General features: G+C 36.2%; 1 protein-coding gene across 1 annotated transcript; it reads right to left on the reverse strand.

Moving 5' to 3' along the window:
- Positions 1 to 25: 25 nt before the first annotated feature.
- tmcc3 (transmembrane and coiled-coil domain family 3) lies at positions 26 to 19,085 on the reverse strand. Its single transcript, XM_057323875.1, has 4 exons — positions 18,850 to 19,085; positions 5,152 to 6,104; positions 4,806 to 4,941; positions 26 to 3,551 (listed from the first exon to the last, which is right to left on the reverse strand). The coding sequence occupies exons 1-4, from the start codon at positions 18,910 to 18,912 to the stop codon at positions 3,249 to 3,251; spliced, it is 1,455 nt and encodes a 484-aa protein (XP_057179858.1). The 5' UTR covers positions 18,913 to 19,085; the 3' UTR covers positions 26 to 3,248.
- Positions 19,086 to 19,329: the final 244 nt, after the last annotated feature.

Consider the following 19,329-nt stretch of genomic DNA (forward strand, 5'->3'; position numbering starts at 1 on the left):
ATCGAGACACAGGGCTCATCCTGTGGTCAACTGCAAGTTTGATGCAATTGTGTATCGTTTAAAATAAGCTACTAAATGCCCTTGTGCCATTTATTTACTGCATATTTTACTCAATGTATTTTTGAATTAATGTATGAATTGTGAAAAATGTTCTGTATCACTGCAATAATTACATCTTTGAAGTTGACAAAGACACCCAGTATTATGATTAAAATGATAACTATTAAAGGCCAATTTCATCAACCTCACCATGAAAGTTTTTTATCAAAGGCTTTCAATATACTGGTGGCTCAGATGTAAACATTTGGTGGTTTAACTATATTTAATACCTCTCTTAGTTTTTAAAGGATTTTTTGTTTTCTATAATCATGCACTCTTTTCAGAATTGTCACATCCATAAGAGTCAACGTTCCTCATAAAGGGGCACATGAAAATTAAAATGTAACCATTTTATGTATATGAAGTGTGATTTCTTCTCCATTTGTTGGGTATTATTGCTTCTGTGAATTTTAATTCACAGAATTCCTACAAAGTATTTAGTCTTTCAAAAACATGTGTCCTCACATCCATAACACATGTTTCTATCCTACATCCAAAATAGAAAACGTGTTTAGCATGATTGATGTTTTTCTGACGTCTGAACTCTATTAACAGGGATTTGGCTATATAAACAGATAATTCAATATATTGTTAATAAATACATTCGCTAAAAGTTTCGGCTACACAAGTTATACGTTTTGACTGCAAGGTCACATTTATGTCTGAAATTTCCCAAAATAAAAAACAAACAAATTAAAACAAGCTCAGAATAAAATCAGGCACAGACAAAAACCAACGTGGCGGGGGGACCCCGCCTTTTGGTCTCACAATTTTGTGAGACCAAAAGTATAACAAAATTGATTACTAGGCTTAAATTACACCAAACTCGGCAGTACCAACGACAAATAACCAGCTCGTAGTAGCAAACACAAGGGCATTACATAGGAAAAGAACTGAGGTGAGTAATGATGGAAACAGGTGCAGGACATATACTGATAATTGATCTAATTGGCTATTTATCAAGAAAACAAGGGGTTTGATTATGACAGGTAAGCAACATTGTGTAGCTACGCACAAAATGGGCATTGCTATGTTTTATAAGCACTGCTTAACCTTTAATTATGACTGATGCATTTAGTATTTAAAATAAAAAATATATATTTTAGCAATAAAAACAGAATTGTTAGGTATTCGATGAGAATGAGTTAATTCACAGGCATAAATTAAACACTTAACCACAAGAGGGCGACAAACATCTAACGTCACTAAACAACGTTAATAGCCTGTGAACAAAATGTGGTAAATACCAGCTATAGTAAAACAGGACAAATACACAATATAACAAGCACATAAATTAAGACCACCCATTGTCCGACCCCGCTTGTTCTCTGCAGTGTTACAAAAGGGCTGGGGTCTATTCCAGCATCTCGGGTCATAAACAGGAAACACCCTGGAGAGATAGGGCTAGTGTGGAAATATTTTTCAATTAAAAGTATGATTTAATTATCAATATAATCAATAAGTGTTTTCTTTCATTAAATCATTAAGCTGTGTGCTTTTATCATGTGCTTGCTATTTTACTCAGTGAAAAGTTACTGTGGCGGGCGGAGTGAGACAGGATAAGTGGGGGTTGGAACCATAAATTTAACTAAGTCAACACACACACACACACACACACACACACACAAAGAGTCACACAGAAAAGAAATGTTATGAATCAATCCACTGCATTTGTTTTAAGTATAATCATGAGTTGTGATGTGTTTTAATGAATCATAGGATTAAGAAACAACGCTACATAATTAAAAGCATTAGATGATTGAGTGTTGACAACCCAAAGCTTTGTTACCTTTTTACATCTGATAATAAACTTCTGTTAAATTTTGGAGAACGTCTCCGTGCAAATTTTTGAGCATGCAGGACTGCCTTTTAAGTCCAACACTAGTTACGTAAAAACAAAATATACTGTATATAAATTTAGAGAAAGGAAGCTTTACCATAAAAGACCAAAGTTCTGTTAAACGCCACACGCATGAAATGTTCGAAAAAAACAATGAACAACTAGAGAAAAATCAGGCAATTTATTTCTCAGTTCAGAGAATGTCAGAGTTTCCTATTAGATAAACAATGGAGCATGTCTATAAAAAAATGTCCTGTTGTTAGATCATAACATTCAGACAGTATTCACAGAAAATTGCCGAGATAATAACAGTCTTTCTGTCAGTCAAACATGGGCATAAAAAGGTATTTTAAAATAATTTCTAAACAAAGCAGTAGTTCAAGGACATGGGTGAATTCAGATTTTGTGGCTTATGCAATTTTCAGTCAAACCACAGGCAGGCAAACACTCAAAACTGTCAGCGGTAATATAAGTGTAAGACTTTGCATTGTGGGAGTCGCTGAAGCATAGATTAAACAAAGCCATTCAACACAAATTGTCATTCTAACTAAAACAGAACACAGTCCAAATGGTGTCGCATATACTTAAACATGAAACAGGAGCGTTTGTTTTTGTTTCAATGAAGGCATTTCTATTATAAAACAAAAAATTAAATGATCAGCACAACTTCTCAAACTACAGAAAACGTCAACCACATTTAAATATTTCACAAATTTGGGCCCTGCGTGTAAAGTGCCGGTAAAAGGAACTTCAGGCCATCTGAACAGTACAAATAATGCTTTACGTTAGTAAACAGAAGAATCCCACAGTCATGTATCAATACCAAAATGAAAAGGACAAAAAAGCATATATTAATCGTGATTACTGTATTTAATTGTGATTACTAAAACCTTTTTTTTCATGACAATTACACATGAACTACACATAATAATGTAGGGGTGCTGTTCAATTGTTATAAATATAAAGTAGCATAGCAAAAAAAGTCAAAATAAATAAAAACAACACTTTAAAAATGTTCCTTACAAATTTTGTATTGTTTTTATTTTTATTTTGGAATAAAATATGACAGAGATTCAACTAAACAATTATCACCTACCTACTATAAAATTCTAAAATAAACCTGTTAAAAAGTCAATCTTAGCTTTTAAGACAGAAGACAAATGGAAACGTGTTAATTTAATACAATACAGTCACAAAGATGGACCCGTTTCTGCTACAGTACATCATGAACACTCTCTCACAGTCTTAATGCCATCGTCCTGGGCCAGTCACATTGAGAAGGGAGCACTTTATCCAACGAGAACATCCCTCATCTGGGCACCAGCATTCGCTCTACGGCACACGTCAAATGCTCCCAGTTACTCCAGCCGAACGCCAGTAGACACACACATAAGAAAGTCCCGAACACGTGTAGACGACTCCGCATCAGCGGTGCAGAAAATTTGGCGGCCGTGGAGACGCACACCAAGATGACGGTGACAATGGCCAGCATGATGTTGATGCATTTTCCCAGCAACACTTTGGCATCAGTGCCTTCCAACTGCAAGGCCTGCTGCTGCTGTTGCTGTAACTCTAACTTGCCCATTCGCGTCTGACAGGCCTCCAGCGCTTCCTGCAGAAAGACAGAATGCAGAATTATATTACAGAATCATACCCGAGTCATCCAACCAGATGAAAGAATATAAAAGATGTTTGCACTGGATATAAGATAAGGAAATTTTATAAAAGCTCAGCACATACAAAGAACCAAAAGTACATCAACGTCACTGTTCCTGTTCCTCTGGTAGAGCGTTGCATCAGAAGCACAAAAGTCATGTGTTCAATTCCAGGGAACACATGATAAAAAACCTTTATGAATACCTTACATGCACTGCAAATTTCTTTGGATAAAAGTTTCCACCAAAGGCATGAATGTAACTTTAATCTCTGATCTTGTTTTTGCTAAATAAAGTGGAATTTTGGACCAATGGGATTTTACGAGGGGCAGGTGAACATGACACGGGAGAGATAAAAACAGTGCTTTAGGGTAAAACTATGACTGACAAGAGATGTTCTTGTTTCTTTATCATGCCGAGTCTGGTTGAGACAAGAGTTTAACAAAATGTAATTTGCAAGCAAGTGTTTTTTTAAGTTGCCAGGTGCGTGTCAGCATCTTCGATCGTAATTCCCCAATCTTTCATAGTCCCTAAAGTATTTTGTTGTATGAATATGTCAATATTTAATATATCAAAAGAAAGAACAGAGCGTTTGCTTTAAAAAAATAATAATTCCAGCTTCATTATTTTTTATCCACACTTAAATGTGTTTTTTGGTTAAAAATGATTTTTTTTACAGAACATTTGTTGTTTATCCAATTCAAAACCATGATCAAAACAGATTTTCGCCCATTTCTGAAGTTGTAGATCAGAGGTTCTCAAAGTGGGGTCCGCAGTCCATAGCTAGGAGGTCCGTGGAATAATTTGTGACCTGTGCTAGCATAATGAAAGTTGGGGGGGAAGAGTCAAATGTTTAAACTAGGGTTCACTCTTGTCTGCAGTGGTTTTTCATCTACTTAAAGCCCACATAATTCCTAATGAAATAAATATTTAAATATATATATATATATATATATACTGTATATATTTGAAAATGTTTTTCAAAAAATAGAAACTAAACAAAATCCTATAATTTGCTATTCCAAATAAAAATACAATATTTTTGAAAACGTTTTTTAGAAAACAGAAACAAAACAAAATCCTAAGATTTGCATCATGCTTGATTAGACCAAAAAGAAAATAATTCTTCTAAAAGCAACAATATTGAGATACACTGTGTATCTTCAAAATCTGAAAAGATCTTAGGATTTATCCCCCAGCCCTATATGTACCTGTATATCTCGTGCTCTGTCATAAACCTGATAGGTCATCTTCTCCTCGATGCTGGCTAGCTCCTGTTTGAGGTTAGCCGTTTCATTCTGATGGAGCTCAGTGAGATCATTCAGCTGGTCCTCCAACTGTTCACACCTTACATAGGAAACATTCAGTGTTAGTGTGTCACAGAGAGATTATAGATAGCAAATGTGTCTCCCAAGACCACCATGATGTGTTTGGGATGTTAGTGTTGCCACACATCACAACTGATAATGAGATATCAACTGAAAGAGATCCGAGCACTACAATACAAGCATGAGCAGATTTTCTAAAAATGAAAAAGTTTATAAACTGTATATTAACCTGTACCGCTCTTCCTGTAGTGTTTGTGTTATACTCTCAAAGTCACATTTAAACTGGGTCTTCAAGGACTCGATGTCTTCGGCTAACAGATTTTGAGCCTCCCTCAACTCCCTGATCTCCTCCCAGGCCTCCGCCAGGCGACTGTTGTCCTCTTGGCCCCCTTCCTTCCCAAACCCGCTGTTGTGTCCCATAACACCCGATCCAGACACATGACCATTACTCTCTACCGATAATGAAGTCTCCGTGGAGCATTCATCATCGCTGGGGTATTTGTGTTTGGAGGTTAGCGTGGCGCTGCCGCTCAGAACTCGGCCTCCTCCTTCCGCCTGCAGACCGCCACCCGTCTCCATGGAGCTCTTGAGATGGGCGATGTTATCCGCACTGCCGAACTTGTTCCGAATGAGGTTGGCTATCTCGCGGGACTTGCTAAAGAAGAACGGCGGTGACAGCGAGACACCTGGGCCTATGGTTTTGACTTTGTCCAAATGCGGGTGCCGCCCGCTTCCCGTGACCACGGTTTCCTTGAGGTTGTCTTTGGGAAACTCGTGGAGGTCTTTGGAGGGTGGGGGCGTGTGTTTGGTCCCGTTCAAGACGTCGCACTCTTTCATCTTCCACTGATACTGCTCGAGCTTCTTTTGAAGTTGAACGATGTTGTGCGCCGTTTTCTGGTTCTTTTTCTCGAACACTTGTTTGATGCGGCTGCTCTGCTGCTTGTCGGCGCTGCCGATGAGTTTGAGGTACTCGGCCACGTTTTCATCCTGTAGATTTTGCTCGATTCGCAGCTGCTCCTTGACCTTCAGTATTTTCTGTTGCAAGCTGTCCAGTGCAGGATGCGATCGTGAGACGTCTCGTCCCGCCAGGTCTGTCGTGTCCAGGTCTAAACAGTTCTCTGAGCCACCTCTACGCATGACCGTCGGCACGCTGAGGGTGTTCCCGTCGCCGAACCTCTCCGCCTGAAAAAACATTAAATATATACAATTAATAATCAAATACAGATAACACCCCATTTTTTTAAGATGTGGAGACAAAACATGCATAATTTTTGTAGTGATAACTACTATGTTACGTAAACTATTATCTAACATAAGATTAATGCAGCATGAAATTCCAAGGTTGTTTTAAATGCACCAATTCTTGATCAAGTTTGTAATCCTGTTACCCTACCCTTCATGGCATAGTTTGTAAATATCATTATAATTATTTATATAAGAAACTAAATTATTTGAATTTGTCCCTTTTCAAAGTGCCACACAGTGACTATCAATAAATCAATAAAATAAATGAATAAAAAAAATTAAACCTGGCCTCACTAAGAACTACATCAGTACCTCAGCATGTACAAACACACTAACAAAAGATGGATGGAGGATGCAATTTTGTCATTTTCATCATTATTAGTCAACCACCACTACGACTAAGCAAAGCACTTTTCACAGAACACCTATTGTTATCTATTCTTAGGCTTGTATTATGCGTCTATGAAACTTTCAAATGTCAGAAATTTGCGTTGATATCAAGTTCGGCTGTTACTATGGCAACCTGCCATCAAGCAGTAACAGGTCTTCGGAGATCAGGGACAACGGCTTTTATGACTCAACTGGAGAGAAGATGCAGACCACAGGGAGAGAGTACACAGCCAACTGATTCACATCGTTCATGAATCTGAACAAATATGGTGAAATCCATATAATCGTTTGGAATCGATCAGATGTTTTTCTTAACACATTTTAACACACAAGTTTTAGAAGCTTTACTGATTTATGTTAAAGTCCCCGTGAACAGGAAGTTGCAATCGTTTTTACTTCCGTATTCTGACGCATTTCCGAGTGAAAAGGAATTTCAAAGTAGAAAATTAGTGGGCGTGGCTTGCATTTTTCACTGTGAATTGATTGGATGTATAAAAACAGGTGTTGCCTTTTGAAATGGAACTGGCAGCAGACTGACAGTTGAAGGGGAGGAGTTAACGGATGCCCCGCCCAAGCCATCTAATTTAGATCATTTAAGATGGATCGTCATTTCAGGGCAGAAGTGCATTTTCAGATTTTAACTGAAGATTATGAGGGTACTTGAATTTTAAAAAGAAAATGACACACATTGATAAGCCATTTACAATAAACGCTGCAATGTTTCATGAAAAAATAACAATTGCAATTTTTAATTTCACTGGGACTTTAAAGGAAATTTACTTAAAGATATTTCGAATTTGAACAATTTATTTTAAAAAACGCTGAAATTAACATTGTATTTTATTCAATATTTACTTAAAATTAGGGCTGTCAAACAGTAAATCGGAAATAATCGCATCCAGAATAAAGGTTTGTGTTTACATAATATAAGTTTATAAAACGTAATAAACAGTTATATATAATTTTAATTATAGATACATGTAAATATATACATGTAAATATTTCCTAAATATGTATACATGTATGTGTATGTGTTTATAAATACAAAATGAATATGCACAGTGCACAGACATATATTATGTAACCACAAACTTTTATTTTGGATGCGATTAATAGTGATTAATCGTTTGACAGCCCTACTTAAAACTAAACACAAACACCAGACTATCATTAAACTGAAAGATGGGTGGGTGCTGTCCGAAATAAAGTTACTATATGCTAAATGTAGTGAGTATAATATTCATTTTCAAGTGCATTTCCCACTGGCCTGTGAATTGAGTTTAATGATTAAAGCTTCTAATGATGTGTGCTTATCTGTCATTGAAGCACATTTGACCAGACCCTATTGATGTCTTAAGGGCAGAAATAGTCCTGTGGAGAACTAGGTCAAGCGAATCAAACATGTAAGAGTCTGTCGCGTCTAACCTTTCTTACTTTCCCCTTCCTGTGACATCCACACATCTGGTGTCTGACATGCATGACCAGATATATATATGTGTCGTGTATATATTTAAATGATAAGGTTTTATACATCAGTGGTTTTTCTTGTACTGCCCTAATCTGATCATTGTATCATCTTTATAACAGCACTTGTGTAGTTGCATAATATACACACACTATGTAACTGTTTGCTCATAACAGTACAGTACAATCCATTCCAGAATCCAGGCCTCACAATGACTGTGGTTTTAAACCCACTACAAATTGAACAGAAAAACGTGTGTACTGAGATTATAATCTGGACCAGGATTATTACTCAACAATGAAAGGGAAAAACAAAAGATTAGAGTTTGCATGTGGTCAGGGGAAGTGACCTCACAGCGGGCCGGTCATGTGAAGAACATTCCTTAACACACACACTGAACTCATAAAACCCTTCTCTGTGTGTGTGTGTGTGTGTGTGTGTGTGTGTGTGTGTGTGTGTGTGTGTGAGACTCATTGTTGTCCATGTGCTTTACTTAACGCTGAGGGCTGCAAACAACAGCCATTTATTTTTCCCTATGTGCACAGTAAACACACACACAGGCAAGCAGACCATATAAAGCACAATGCAAGCACAGTCTGCATTCAAATGTGAAGTGTGTATGTGCCAGATGTGGAGAATGAGGAAATGAAAGGCGACAGAAGAAACAGACTAAAGAACAAGTAGCTGAGATAGCAGTTTTTAACACAACTACTTTAGAATAGATGCCGTTCTTCACACTTCACACACACACACACACACACACGCACACACACACACGCACACACACGCACACACACACACGCACACACACACACACGCACGCACACAAGCACACACGCACACAAGCACACAAGCACACACGCACACACACACACACACACACACAGGGTAGATTTAAAGAACCAAAACACATCCTAGCAAAATTGCTGATCCAAGATCAGTTTTTTTCATGTTCTCTTACAAAAGAGTTAATCTGAACTCAAATCTACTCCTGAAATCAAGGGCTCTGTCATAATGAAACAGGTTTTTCTGCTGGCACCTTAAAACGATTTAACAGGTTAAACTGCACACACAACTCATGACTATGCATACTTGACAGGATTTCCAACAGAATTCAGTTTATTCCATCCCCCAGTACACATTAAACAAAATAATACCATTTCTAATGTATTTTAGCAAAAACTCTTTGATTGAAAATAACCCAAAAACTGTAGTCGAGTCACACACTCTTAAAAAGTTTAACTGTGATTTACTCCGCTTTTATTGGTGAAACAATTTACACTAAAAAAATCTGTACATTTTAAAACTGTGAAATCAATTAAATATACTGTTTAAATTGAGTAAATGCAAGTAAAAAAAATTGGTAAATCTGAGTGTCTCGGATATTTCTGTTAGAATTCATAAATACTTCAAGAGTATATAAAAAGTATAATTTCTTAATGTAATACTTATTTCTTTTAATTACATAAACTCAAATTTTAGAAAAAATGAATAGGGCCCTATGAAATCCATTTAATTTTTTCCCAAATTCCATTTTGTTTTTTCACAAATTCAGTTTTTACGGTTTTTATTTTTTTGGATTCCATGTTTTCCATCTTTTACTGTACAATAGTAAGTAATATCAACGCCAAGGTCATGGGTTCGATCCCAGGGGATTGCACATACTCAGATACAATGTATAGTATAATGCAATGTAAGACGCTTCGGAAACAAGAGTCTGCCAAAATGCGTACATGTAAATGTAATATATTTGCCCACATAAAAAATGAACTATAGTATTCACTTATAAACTATATTAAAAACCTACAATGGATACTTTTAACCATAAAGGGGAAAAATCTGAAATAAATTGGGTATAATGTTAACTATATTAATAAACCATCTAACCAGTACATTTTCTTTTTTCTTTTGTTTTCAGGTCTACTTAAATTTAAGTACTATTTTTAATGTAGTAATATTTTAAAAAAGTACTATTTTTATAAATTTTACTAGCAAATTAACTTCCATTTATTAAAGTAAATAATATTCTCAGTGGTCGAATTGTAAAAAAATTCAAGAGGGATGGTGTGGTAAAATGTGGGTGTGTTATAACTTATTCAAGTAAACCGGACTTTTATTTTAATGGGTCACCGCAAAGGGTGTTTGACAATAGCTTCAATGCATCTGAAAGCGCCACACAAGCATTACGCGTGCAGTACATGCAACCGAACCACTTTTAATACAGACACTTAAAACAAGCTGATTACTTTAACATAAATAATTATAATGTTATTTATAGCACAATTTGCACTTCCTGGTTAAGAAGTATTACATTTGCCAGATTCCGTGTTATATAGCAAATTTCGTCTTTATGTCTGGATTCCCCGATTCCGTATGCGTTTTTTGCATCACAGAAATCATAGGGCCCTAAATTAACTATTGGATTTTTAATAAATTTTTATATGTCCCACTCAAAAAAAATCACAAATGATTTTAAAAGATTTTATTAAACTAATATAGCTATTTATTTTTTTGTGAAATTTACTGAGCCAGTGGATTCTTTTTTACAGTGTATGTGCGATTTTGTGGGAAATGTCAGTTTGAGGTCATTTGACTTTAGTATGTAAATTGAAGTATGTAAATTAAACCTGCCATTTAATGTTTCAAACAGAGATGGTGATATTGAAGCAAGTACTTCAGCTTTAAATGTCAAAAAGTAAAAGGGCATCTGGGGATGTAACGATTCACCATGAGCCTGTTGAATCATCAATTAGAATCGATTTTCAAGTCCGTTGAGATGTTAAATGAATCGCAATACATGTTTTGAACAGCAGGGGCCGCTGTGCTTACAGCAAACTTGGTAAACGTAAATATGCTGAAATTTCTTTTTAAAAAATTATAATAAAGTTAGGAAAAGCACAGACAGTCTTTGCTTACATTAAAGAGTCTTTTGTATTACTCATTTTTTATTTGATTTAGATTTTTTAAATTGCAAGTTAGTTTTGTTATTTGACATCAAATATTTTTATTTTACAAAGAAATGTGCACCTAATGAACACTTGTGGTCTGTTGTAGCCAGCAAATACAACATGATAGAAAGAAACATTTTGTTCATAGTTTCACAGTACCTAGTCTTTTTATGTCATCACAGACTGCAACCTCACAATTTGGCACCATGTATTTAGTAATACAGGAAACATACAGTACTGTACATCTGCAGTACCCGTAGCTAAACTGCATTGTGCTAACAAGATTATTCATTCGAAATTCTTAAACATACACTGTCGCTTTGGATAGAAGTGTCCACCAAACAAATAAGCATAAGATGAATAAACATGACATAATCAAGCAGACTGACATAAGATGGTTGTGTGTTGGCAGCAGTGTATTTATGCATGTTTGTCAGCTAAAGCCTAATCCAGTCAAAAAAAGCCTCGTCTCAGAGGTAAGTGAATAAAGCAACACCAAACCCGCACAGACAAACAACTTAAATCCTATTTAAAAGGCCAAAACCTTATTATATATGCTTCTGCTTGTATTAAAGTATTACAAAGTGTCAAACACAAACAGTTTCCAAATGAAATGTTTGACTGTATGGCTGACTGCATATCTTAGCTTCTCCTGTCTTAAAGCAGCGTGTCTGCAATGAACCGCAGGAAACTGTTATGCTGTAATGAGGAAACTACAAAATAACAATGCTGTTCTTTAGAAGATCACTTGGTAAACAACTGATCTCATTTTTTTTATTATATATTATATCACAGTTGACATGCAGTAGAGCTCAAGTACAATTATTTAAAAGGGTCATTTGATTTTCTTTTTCACTGTAATGACCTAGAATTCATTTCCAATTTCTCACTGTTAGAATAAAACGGGACAAAATGTGTGCCTTTAAAGGAATAGTTCACCCAAAAATGAACATTTTGTCATCATTTACTCACCCTCAGATTGTTCCAACCAACCCTGTATAAATTTCTTTGTTCTGCTGAAAAAAGGAAGAAATTTGGAAGAAAACAAATCCGAGTGCGCGCTTATCTGTCATTACGGTAATAGAGAAGCTGCGCCATAAAAGCTTTTCATCAAGTTGCCTAGCATTTCAGGCTTTCAGGTTATTTTAAACTGTTTATAGGTGAGAATACTGTGTTGGTATGTTTATCAATTGTATCTTTCTTTAAAGTCTGTAGATGTCAGGCAAAAAAATCTTTCTAATGGCCATTATGAATTATGAATTTGTTATATACACAAGTTACTTGAATGCATTAATATTATTTAGGAAGTTTAACTTTTGCATTTGATGTAAAACTTAACAAAACAAATAAACCACTATAATTTACCTATGGTATTAGTTGTAAAAATGTCTCACTATAGTATAGGTTAACCATGAAATCTGTAATAATTTTAAAATAAAAATCCTAAATATTACCTTACCTAAATTAACTTTTTTTTGTCAGAACCTCTAGTAATGGATGTATTACTTTTAGTCGTCATTCAGAATCGTAAAAGAATCGCAATCTCTATTTGAAACAAAAGAATTGTGATTCTAAATTTAACCAGAAACGTGCAGCTCTAACGGACATTCTTCCAAATATATTCCTTTTGTGTTCAGCAGAAGAAAGAAATTTATACATGTTTGGAACAAATCTAAATGATGAAACAATATTCATTTTGGGGTGAACTATCCCTTTAAATCTTCTATTGAAGCCTCAAGTATTCTTATTGGCAAAACACTTTGTCTGGGAAAGAAGTAAAAAAGTGCTAACTCGGAGTTTAGTGTCAAAACAGTATAGTCTGGCAAAGCCACAGAATCAAAAATAATTTGTGCTAAATGAAGTCAGGAAAAAGTTCAGACACTCAGTTTTTTTGAACAATGTAAGCAGGGAACAGCCCTATGTTCGATAACCTTTTTCCATATCCCACCCTTAATGGTTATATGCCAACAGCAACAATTTCTAGGAATTTACTTAGTTCCTCATTACAAGTCCCCTGTGACTCGACAGGCTAAGTTTCTAAACAAAAAAAAACAAACATCAGTGACGCGTAAACGTGTTAAGTTTCTTTTTCCGGAATCCAACAATTTCAGAACAAGTCGCCTTCGCTTTCATTAAACAGTCATTTTGGACACAAGGTTTTCGGGTCTGAAATGTACAAAATGTTTTAGTAGTACAACTCAACCTAAACAAAAAAAACATTGCTTTGTAACTAGTTGTGACAGCAGTACATAATGAAACTGTTTCACTTTATAAAAAATAAAAGCTGTTTCCTACACTCGTGCTTGGCTACATACAGTACATGACATGAAATGTCTAATGCACTATACAGTATGAAGCCCTCTCGTCTATATTATTTTAAATATTCACAGTGTGGCCTGTTTATCTCATTAAAATCAGGTGCCAATACCACAGACAAACAAGAGAACTACATCCTCATTTGATAGAGATCATTTTACCCGCGTCAAACTATGTCTGCAGTCACCAAGTAAAAAAAGAGCCACATGACAAACTGGATGAACTGTAAATACACGCCACTAAGGTATTCTGGGACAACTGTGCTCACTGTCATTCTTCCTGTAAACAAAACCACGTCATGAGAAATCCGTTATCACACTGTTGTTACTTCAGAAACTGTATCTGCAGACACAAGACTCGGGTGTGTCCAGCTGGTGGGTCATGCATAAACTTGCCCGTCTTGCAAGTCATGTGACTAAGTTCAGAGAAACACTGCAGGGAAAGGCATATAATGTAGATGTTGTGTGTGAATTACAAAGGCCATTGTTGATGTTTAATCACGCTCAACAATCTCTGAAACATGCATTCAAATGCATTATGCTGCTGACCAATGACTGTATCAGCATTCGTACAGACATCAGAGATGATGGTGATGAGAACAGATCGACTTCCTGTACTTTATCTGTGCCCAATGAAGGACTGAAACCTGTCTATACATGCACAGCATGTAACAAAGCAGTTGTTACATGCCGTGCAAATTTTTGTTATTACGTCAATAGAATTAAAGGACAGTTCTGAGTTTAACACGCGCGGTATGCAGTCAATTACAACATTTAGACTTAAAGGTACAGTTCACTCAAAAATGAAAATTCTGTCATCATTTACTCACCCTCAAGTTGTTCCAAATCTGTATACATTTCTTTGTTCTGATGAACACAGAGAAAGATATTTGGAAGAATGCTTGTAACCAAACCGTTCTTGGCCACCATAGTAGGAAAAAATGCTTTATACATTTTTTTGTTCTGTTACACACAAAAGAAGATGTTTTGAAGAATGCAGGAACGCAAACAGTTCTGGGGCACTTTTAACTACAATTGTAATTTTTCCTACTATGGTAGTCAATAGTGGCCAAGAACTGTTTGGTTTTAAGCATTCTTCCAAATATCTTTCTCTGTGTTCATCAGAACAAAGAAATTTATATGAAAAAATGATGACAGAATTTTTATTTTTGGGTGAACTGTTCCTTTAAATTTAGAAATTTAAGTTTGTCCAAAATGTTAACAGAAGTATTTTACAGTGATGCACTTAGGGCTGGGCGATGTGTTACATTTTTTTTATCGATAATCGACTTAATATAATATCGGATGTGTTTGACTTCATGCAATGTTGCGCAGATGATCAATCTGAGGATACGGACCGGGAGGGAATTCGTTCCGGACCTGCCAAGTGCCAAACAAACACGCACACAGGGACGCGTGCACACACACACACACGCAGGCGCGCCACGCGCACAAACCAGTGTTGCAGTGACTTCTTTCATCAGGTAAAGCGCGTAGAAAAATGTTGCAGATCTCCTGAAATTTCATCCTACCCGTCAGATTGTCCTACCAGGCATGCGCACATCAATGTTACGTCATTTTTTTGCACTATAAAATCATCCTACCTGTTTATTTGATACTGTTACGGAATATGATCGTGTATTTTCGTTGTTAAATCATTCTACATATTATTTAATACCTGTAGTACAATTTGATTGGGTGTTGCATTGTAAATTAATCCTACATGTTTATTTTAAGATGGTCTATCTGACAGGGTATTTTGCATTGTAAAGTCATCCTACCTGTTTATTTTGTCGATGTGGTTTAGATTATATTAAGTTTTGCCCTGCGGTAGGAAAACCTGACAGGGTAGGACAATTCGAACACCGGTACAGCCCCGCGAGCGTGAGGTTTTGCTTTGCCGACGCAGCTCGTCCTTCTCTTGGTCTATCTGTGCAGCGACCGGCAGAAAACAACAGCACATTCAACACATTACCGAATAAAACAGCGTTTCCAAAATTCTGTCACTGTTACGGACTGCCTGGGCATATGAACAGTAACGTTCACACTAAAGCCTACATCGCATGATAATGTTATAACGCATATTTTCCATTATTATCAATTATCGTCTGGTATCTGTCTGTTGTAATCGACATCAGGATATTTGCGAGACATCGGCGATATACGATAACATCGCCCAGCCCTAATGCACTTACAACGGAAGTGTGGAAACTATTGTTCGCATTAAATGTGCATAGTAACTCTTCTTTTCTCTACAAAAAAACAATGCGTTTGTGGAGGGATTACTTTTCCAAGCAGAAGAACATCGGATTTCTAAAGTAATACATTGATACGTTAATTTTTCTTCATGTAAGCAGTCCGTTAAGGATAGCTTATGCTAATGAGGGAGGAGTCGAAATAAATGTAAAACATGTCAAAAATGAATTTGATAAAGCTTCACCTGTATTAAATCCAAATATTTCTCTCATTTGCATTCCAGAACACATAAGACCATTACCAAACTCATCCACAAGCTTTCTGTTGTTGAATATTCTGGGGCCTAGTCAGTTCCACAATCTTATTTATCACACACTAACTATAAGTTATGTTCACACAGGACACAATGTCACCACAGGAACCGAAACGCTAATAATTCATCGCAAGGAAGAGATTAAACGTGTCCTGCTCCCCCAGTGCACAACATGTAGACACCAAAAATGTTGACCATATCAAGAGTACACAGGTTATCCTCAACAAGAGAAATGCTACACCATTGTCTTAAGGAGAACTTAAGACAATAACTACTGTATAACTTGAAAACTTATATTGTATAAGCAGTAGGGCTGCACAATACATCAGAATTATCGAAATATTGAAAATGTGCATATCGCAATGGTTTGCAATAACTAAATAATTTAAAAAATACCAAAAGTTATGTTTAATTAAAGTTTCAAGCTGATGCAGATAGCAGAGCAACTGTGCCAAATTTTATCATTATTATTAGAAAAATGTGAAACATTTAGTTGTATAGTTTTAAGATTTAAAATATATTTTAATATAGTTTAAATTGATTTTACAGACTCAAAGCATTCTTGTAATGTGTATCCCGTATTGCTTTATATAGCAACTTATCATATATGGCATTTTTCTTCAATATCACACAGCCCTAATAAACAGCTATAAAGTTGGTTTAGAAATTATAAATATAACTAAAATGATAAATAACTACAAAAATAATGTGCAAGAAACTGTAAAACTATTTGCGCTACAAACCGGTATGTTTATAATTATAACAATACATAAAAAATAATATGGTAAGATCCTTGAAGTCTGCAACTTCAAGGAGCACAAAAAACTTTTTTTACAGCTGAAAATACTTAAAGTGGATGACACCAGAAGCCAGACGCATTAATGAAAAAAATGCCTGGCCCACTGTTAGTTAAAAATTAGGTGTATATTGTGTTTTGGGTGGTTTCTTAGTGCTCCAAAGTCCAACATCATGTCTTAAAGGAATAGTTCGCCTTCCAAATGAAAATTCTGTCATCATTTACTCACCCTGTTGTCATTTTAAACCTGTCTTACTTCCTTTCTTCTGCAGAACACAAAGGAAGATATTTTGAAAAATGTCGGTAACCAAAAACCAACTTTTTTCTATTTACCAACACTTTTCTAAACATCTTCTTTTGTGTTCTGCAGAAGAAAGAAAGTCATACAGGTTTGAAATGACAAGAGGGTGTGTAAATAATGACAGAATTCATTTTGAAGTTGAACTACTCCTTTAATGATAATCTTGTCCATTCATATGGCTTGGGTCTCCTGCCCAGTTTATTTTTTTATTGCCCAAGACAAAACCCGTAAATCTGATCACTTGAAAAAGTAACAGCACAGCACACCTCTCCTTGCTAAAGCCATGCGATTTACCGTATTATACAAATATATTTCTAGCACAAACAATGCGGGGCAAACGACATGCCAATGTTATGAATACCTAACCAAAGGTATGAGCAGTTATGCTGATGTTTGCCTTGGCAAACACAACTAATTATCTTTCTTTTAAAACAACAGTAGATATATTAAACGTGTAAACGTGTGCATGTGATCAGTTATCTATATACATGAAAGGATTATCAGACACTCACATGCTTGCTCTTTATAATTTTACAGTATAGTATATAGAGTACATTCTCCATCGCTTCACCAATGTAGTCATCTATACAGACAGACACAACGTGTTTATAAAACATCAAGCTGTACACGAAAAGCAATGCTACAATGGAGCTTTCTCTCCATTAACTCCTGAATTAATAATGCATGAATTGCTGGACACATTAACACATTCAATTAAGCTCTCAATTTACTCAAAGTGCAAATGTGTTTGACAGCCTCTGTTAATACACTCACTCAGTTTAAAAAGACACGCTTTCTGAGATCTTTAAAACAGTGATGATGTGGGTGCAGGAGGAGAGTGGCACACACGCAGTCTCAGTGCCAGGGGTCGAGGGCACATACACAACACACTGGAGCATTTGTTCGGCTTGCAACAGCCCGTCTCAAGACCCGAGCACATGTCCCAGCACGCCACCCATCACCCCGGTGTTATCAATGCATTTAGGCGTGTGTGAAACAGATACTTGGAATAGGGATTTTCATGACTGTTAACTATCTCATATGGGGAAACACCAGTGTAACCGGTCCAACTAGAACCAAGTATCACCATTGTCCGATCTGATTGCCTTTGAAAATGCTCTGTTGTGCAACACCGTTAGTAAACACTTTCACAGTAATTTGAGTTGTAGTGAACTAGTAGGTTTTTTTCTGATGTTTTCTGTTGTTTATACTATAGTCATAAAATCCTAATTGAATGGAATGGAATTAGGAAAGAAATTTAGAATGCTGTCAAAAAGACTTTTCTGTATATACCGACAATGAAACAATAAACTGTAATATAATTATAGCATAATTTTAATGTTACTGATAAAGACATTACTAGATCATTTTTAGTTGGACGTTTTTGGGGTTGATTTAATTTAGAAAAGTGTAATATCTAACCGAGTCAAACTTTATATAGTATATATATGGTAATACTTTAAAATACGGTGGCATTTTACATTAGTTAACATGAATAGACAATGAACAAAACTCATTCATCTTAATATTATGGACACTCGTAACACTATGCACAACAAAAATAAACAGATGCATTTGTATAACTTAACATTACCATTAACAAAGACTAATAAAAGATGTAAATAAAATATGTAGCTCATTGTTGTAATTGTAGTAAAACCAATACAAGCAGGAAAAGTGTAGTAACAAAGTCATGATAGCAGTACCGTGGTACCATGTCATACGTGAACTATAGCACCAAAACCACGGTTTTCAACGCAAAATATGGTGACTCAAGTATCAATGAAGTAAAACAATGGTCATTTTTCGCAAGCTAAGCACGATATTCGTAAACAGAAGCGGACGCAGATCAATTATTAACCATACAGAGCACAAAAACATTTGACATGCATCTCGAGCGCATAGGCTTAGACAGAAAACATACTGCACGGATTAAAACAGACTCGAACGTAATTTACCATGTCGCCGTGTAAGAAGGAGTTCCTCTCGAGTTCGGCTGAGGTTCGGTCGGCGCTGGGCATAGTTCACTTCAGTCCGGTCCGGTGAAACTGGACTTTCGTGTCGTTACGGCGGCGATTCGCTACATTGCGTAGCGTAGCAGTACAATGTGCCTCGCGCGCTCACTGTGTAGGTTCCTCTTTGTAATCTGCACGAGAGACTACCGTAAACGTACAGCCGAGAGAGAGAGAGAGAGAGAGAGAGAGAGAGAGAGAGAGAGAGAGAGAGAGAGAGAGAGACGCGACAGAGGGGCGGGGCTCTATCCCGTTATGGCGTGACAGTCATTTAGGGCAGTGGTTCTCACACTTTTTTGTTGTAAGGCCCACTTTGTGTTATGGTGCATCACTCTGCGCATCCCCAAAGAAAGACTTATAATCTAAAATTTACAATTTAAATTAAAGCTAAACATATTCGGTTATACAAAGCTGCAACATCAAGTC

Source organism: Triplophysa rosa, linkage group LG24 (assembly GCF_024868665.1).
Source record: "Triplophysa rosa linkage group LG24, Trosa_1v2, whole genome shotgun sequence".
NCBI lineage: Eukaryota > Metazoa > Chordata > Actinopteri > Cypriniformes > Nemacheilidae > Triplophysa > Triplophysa rosa.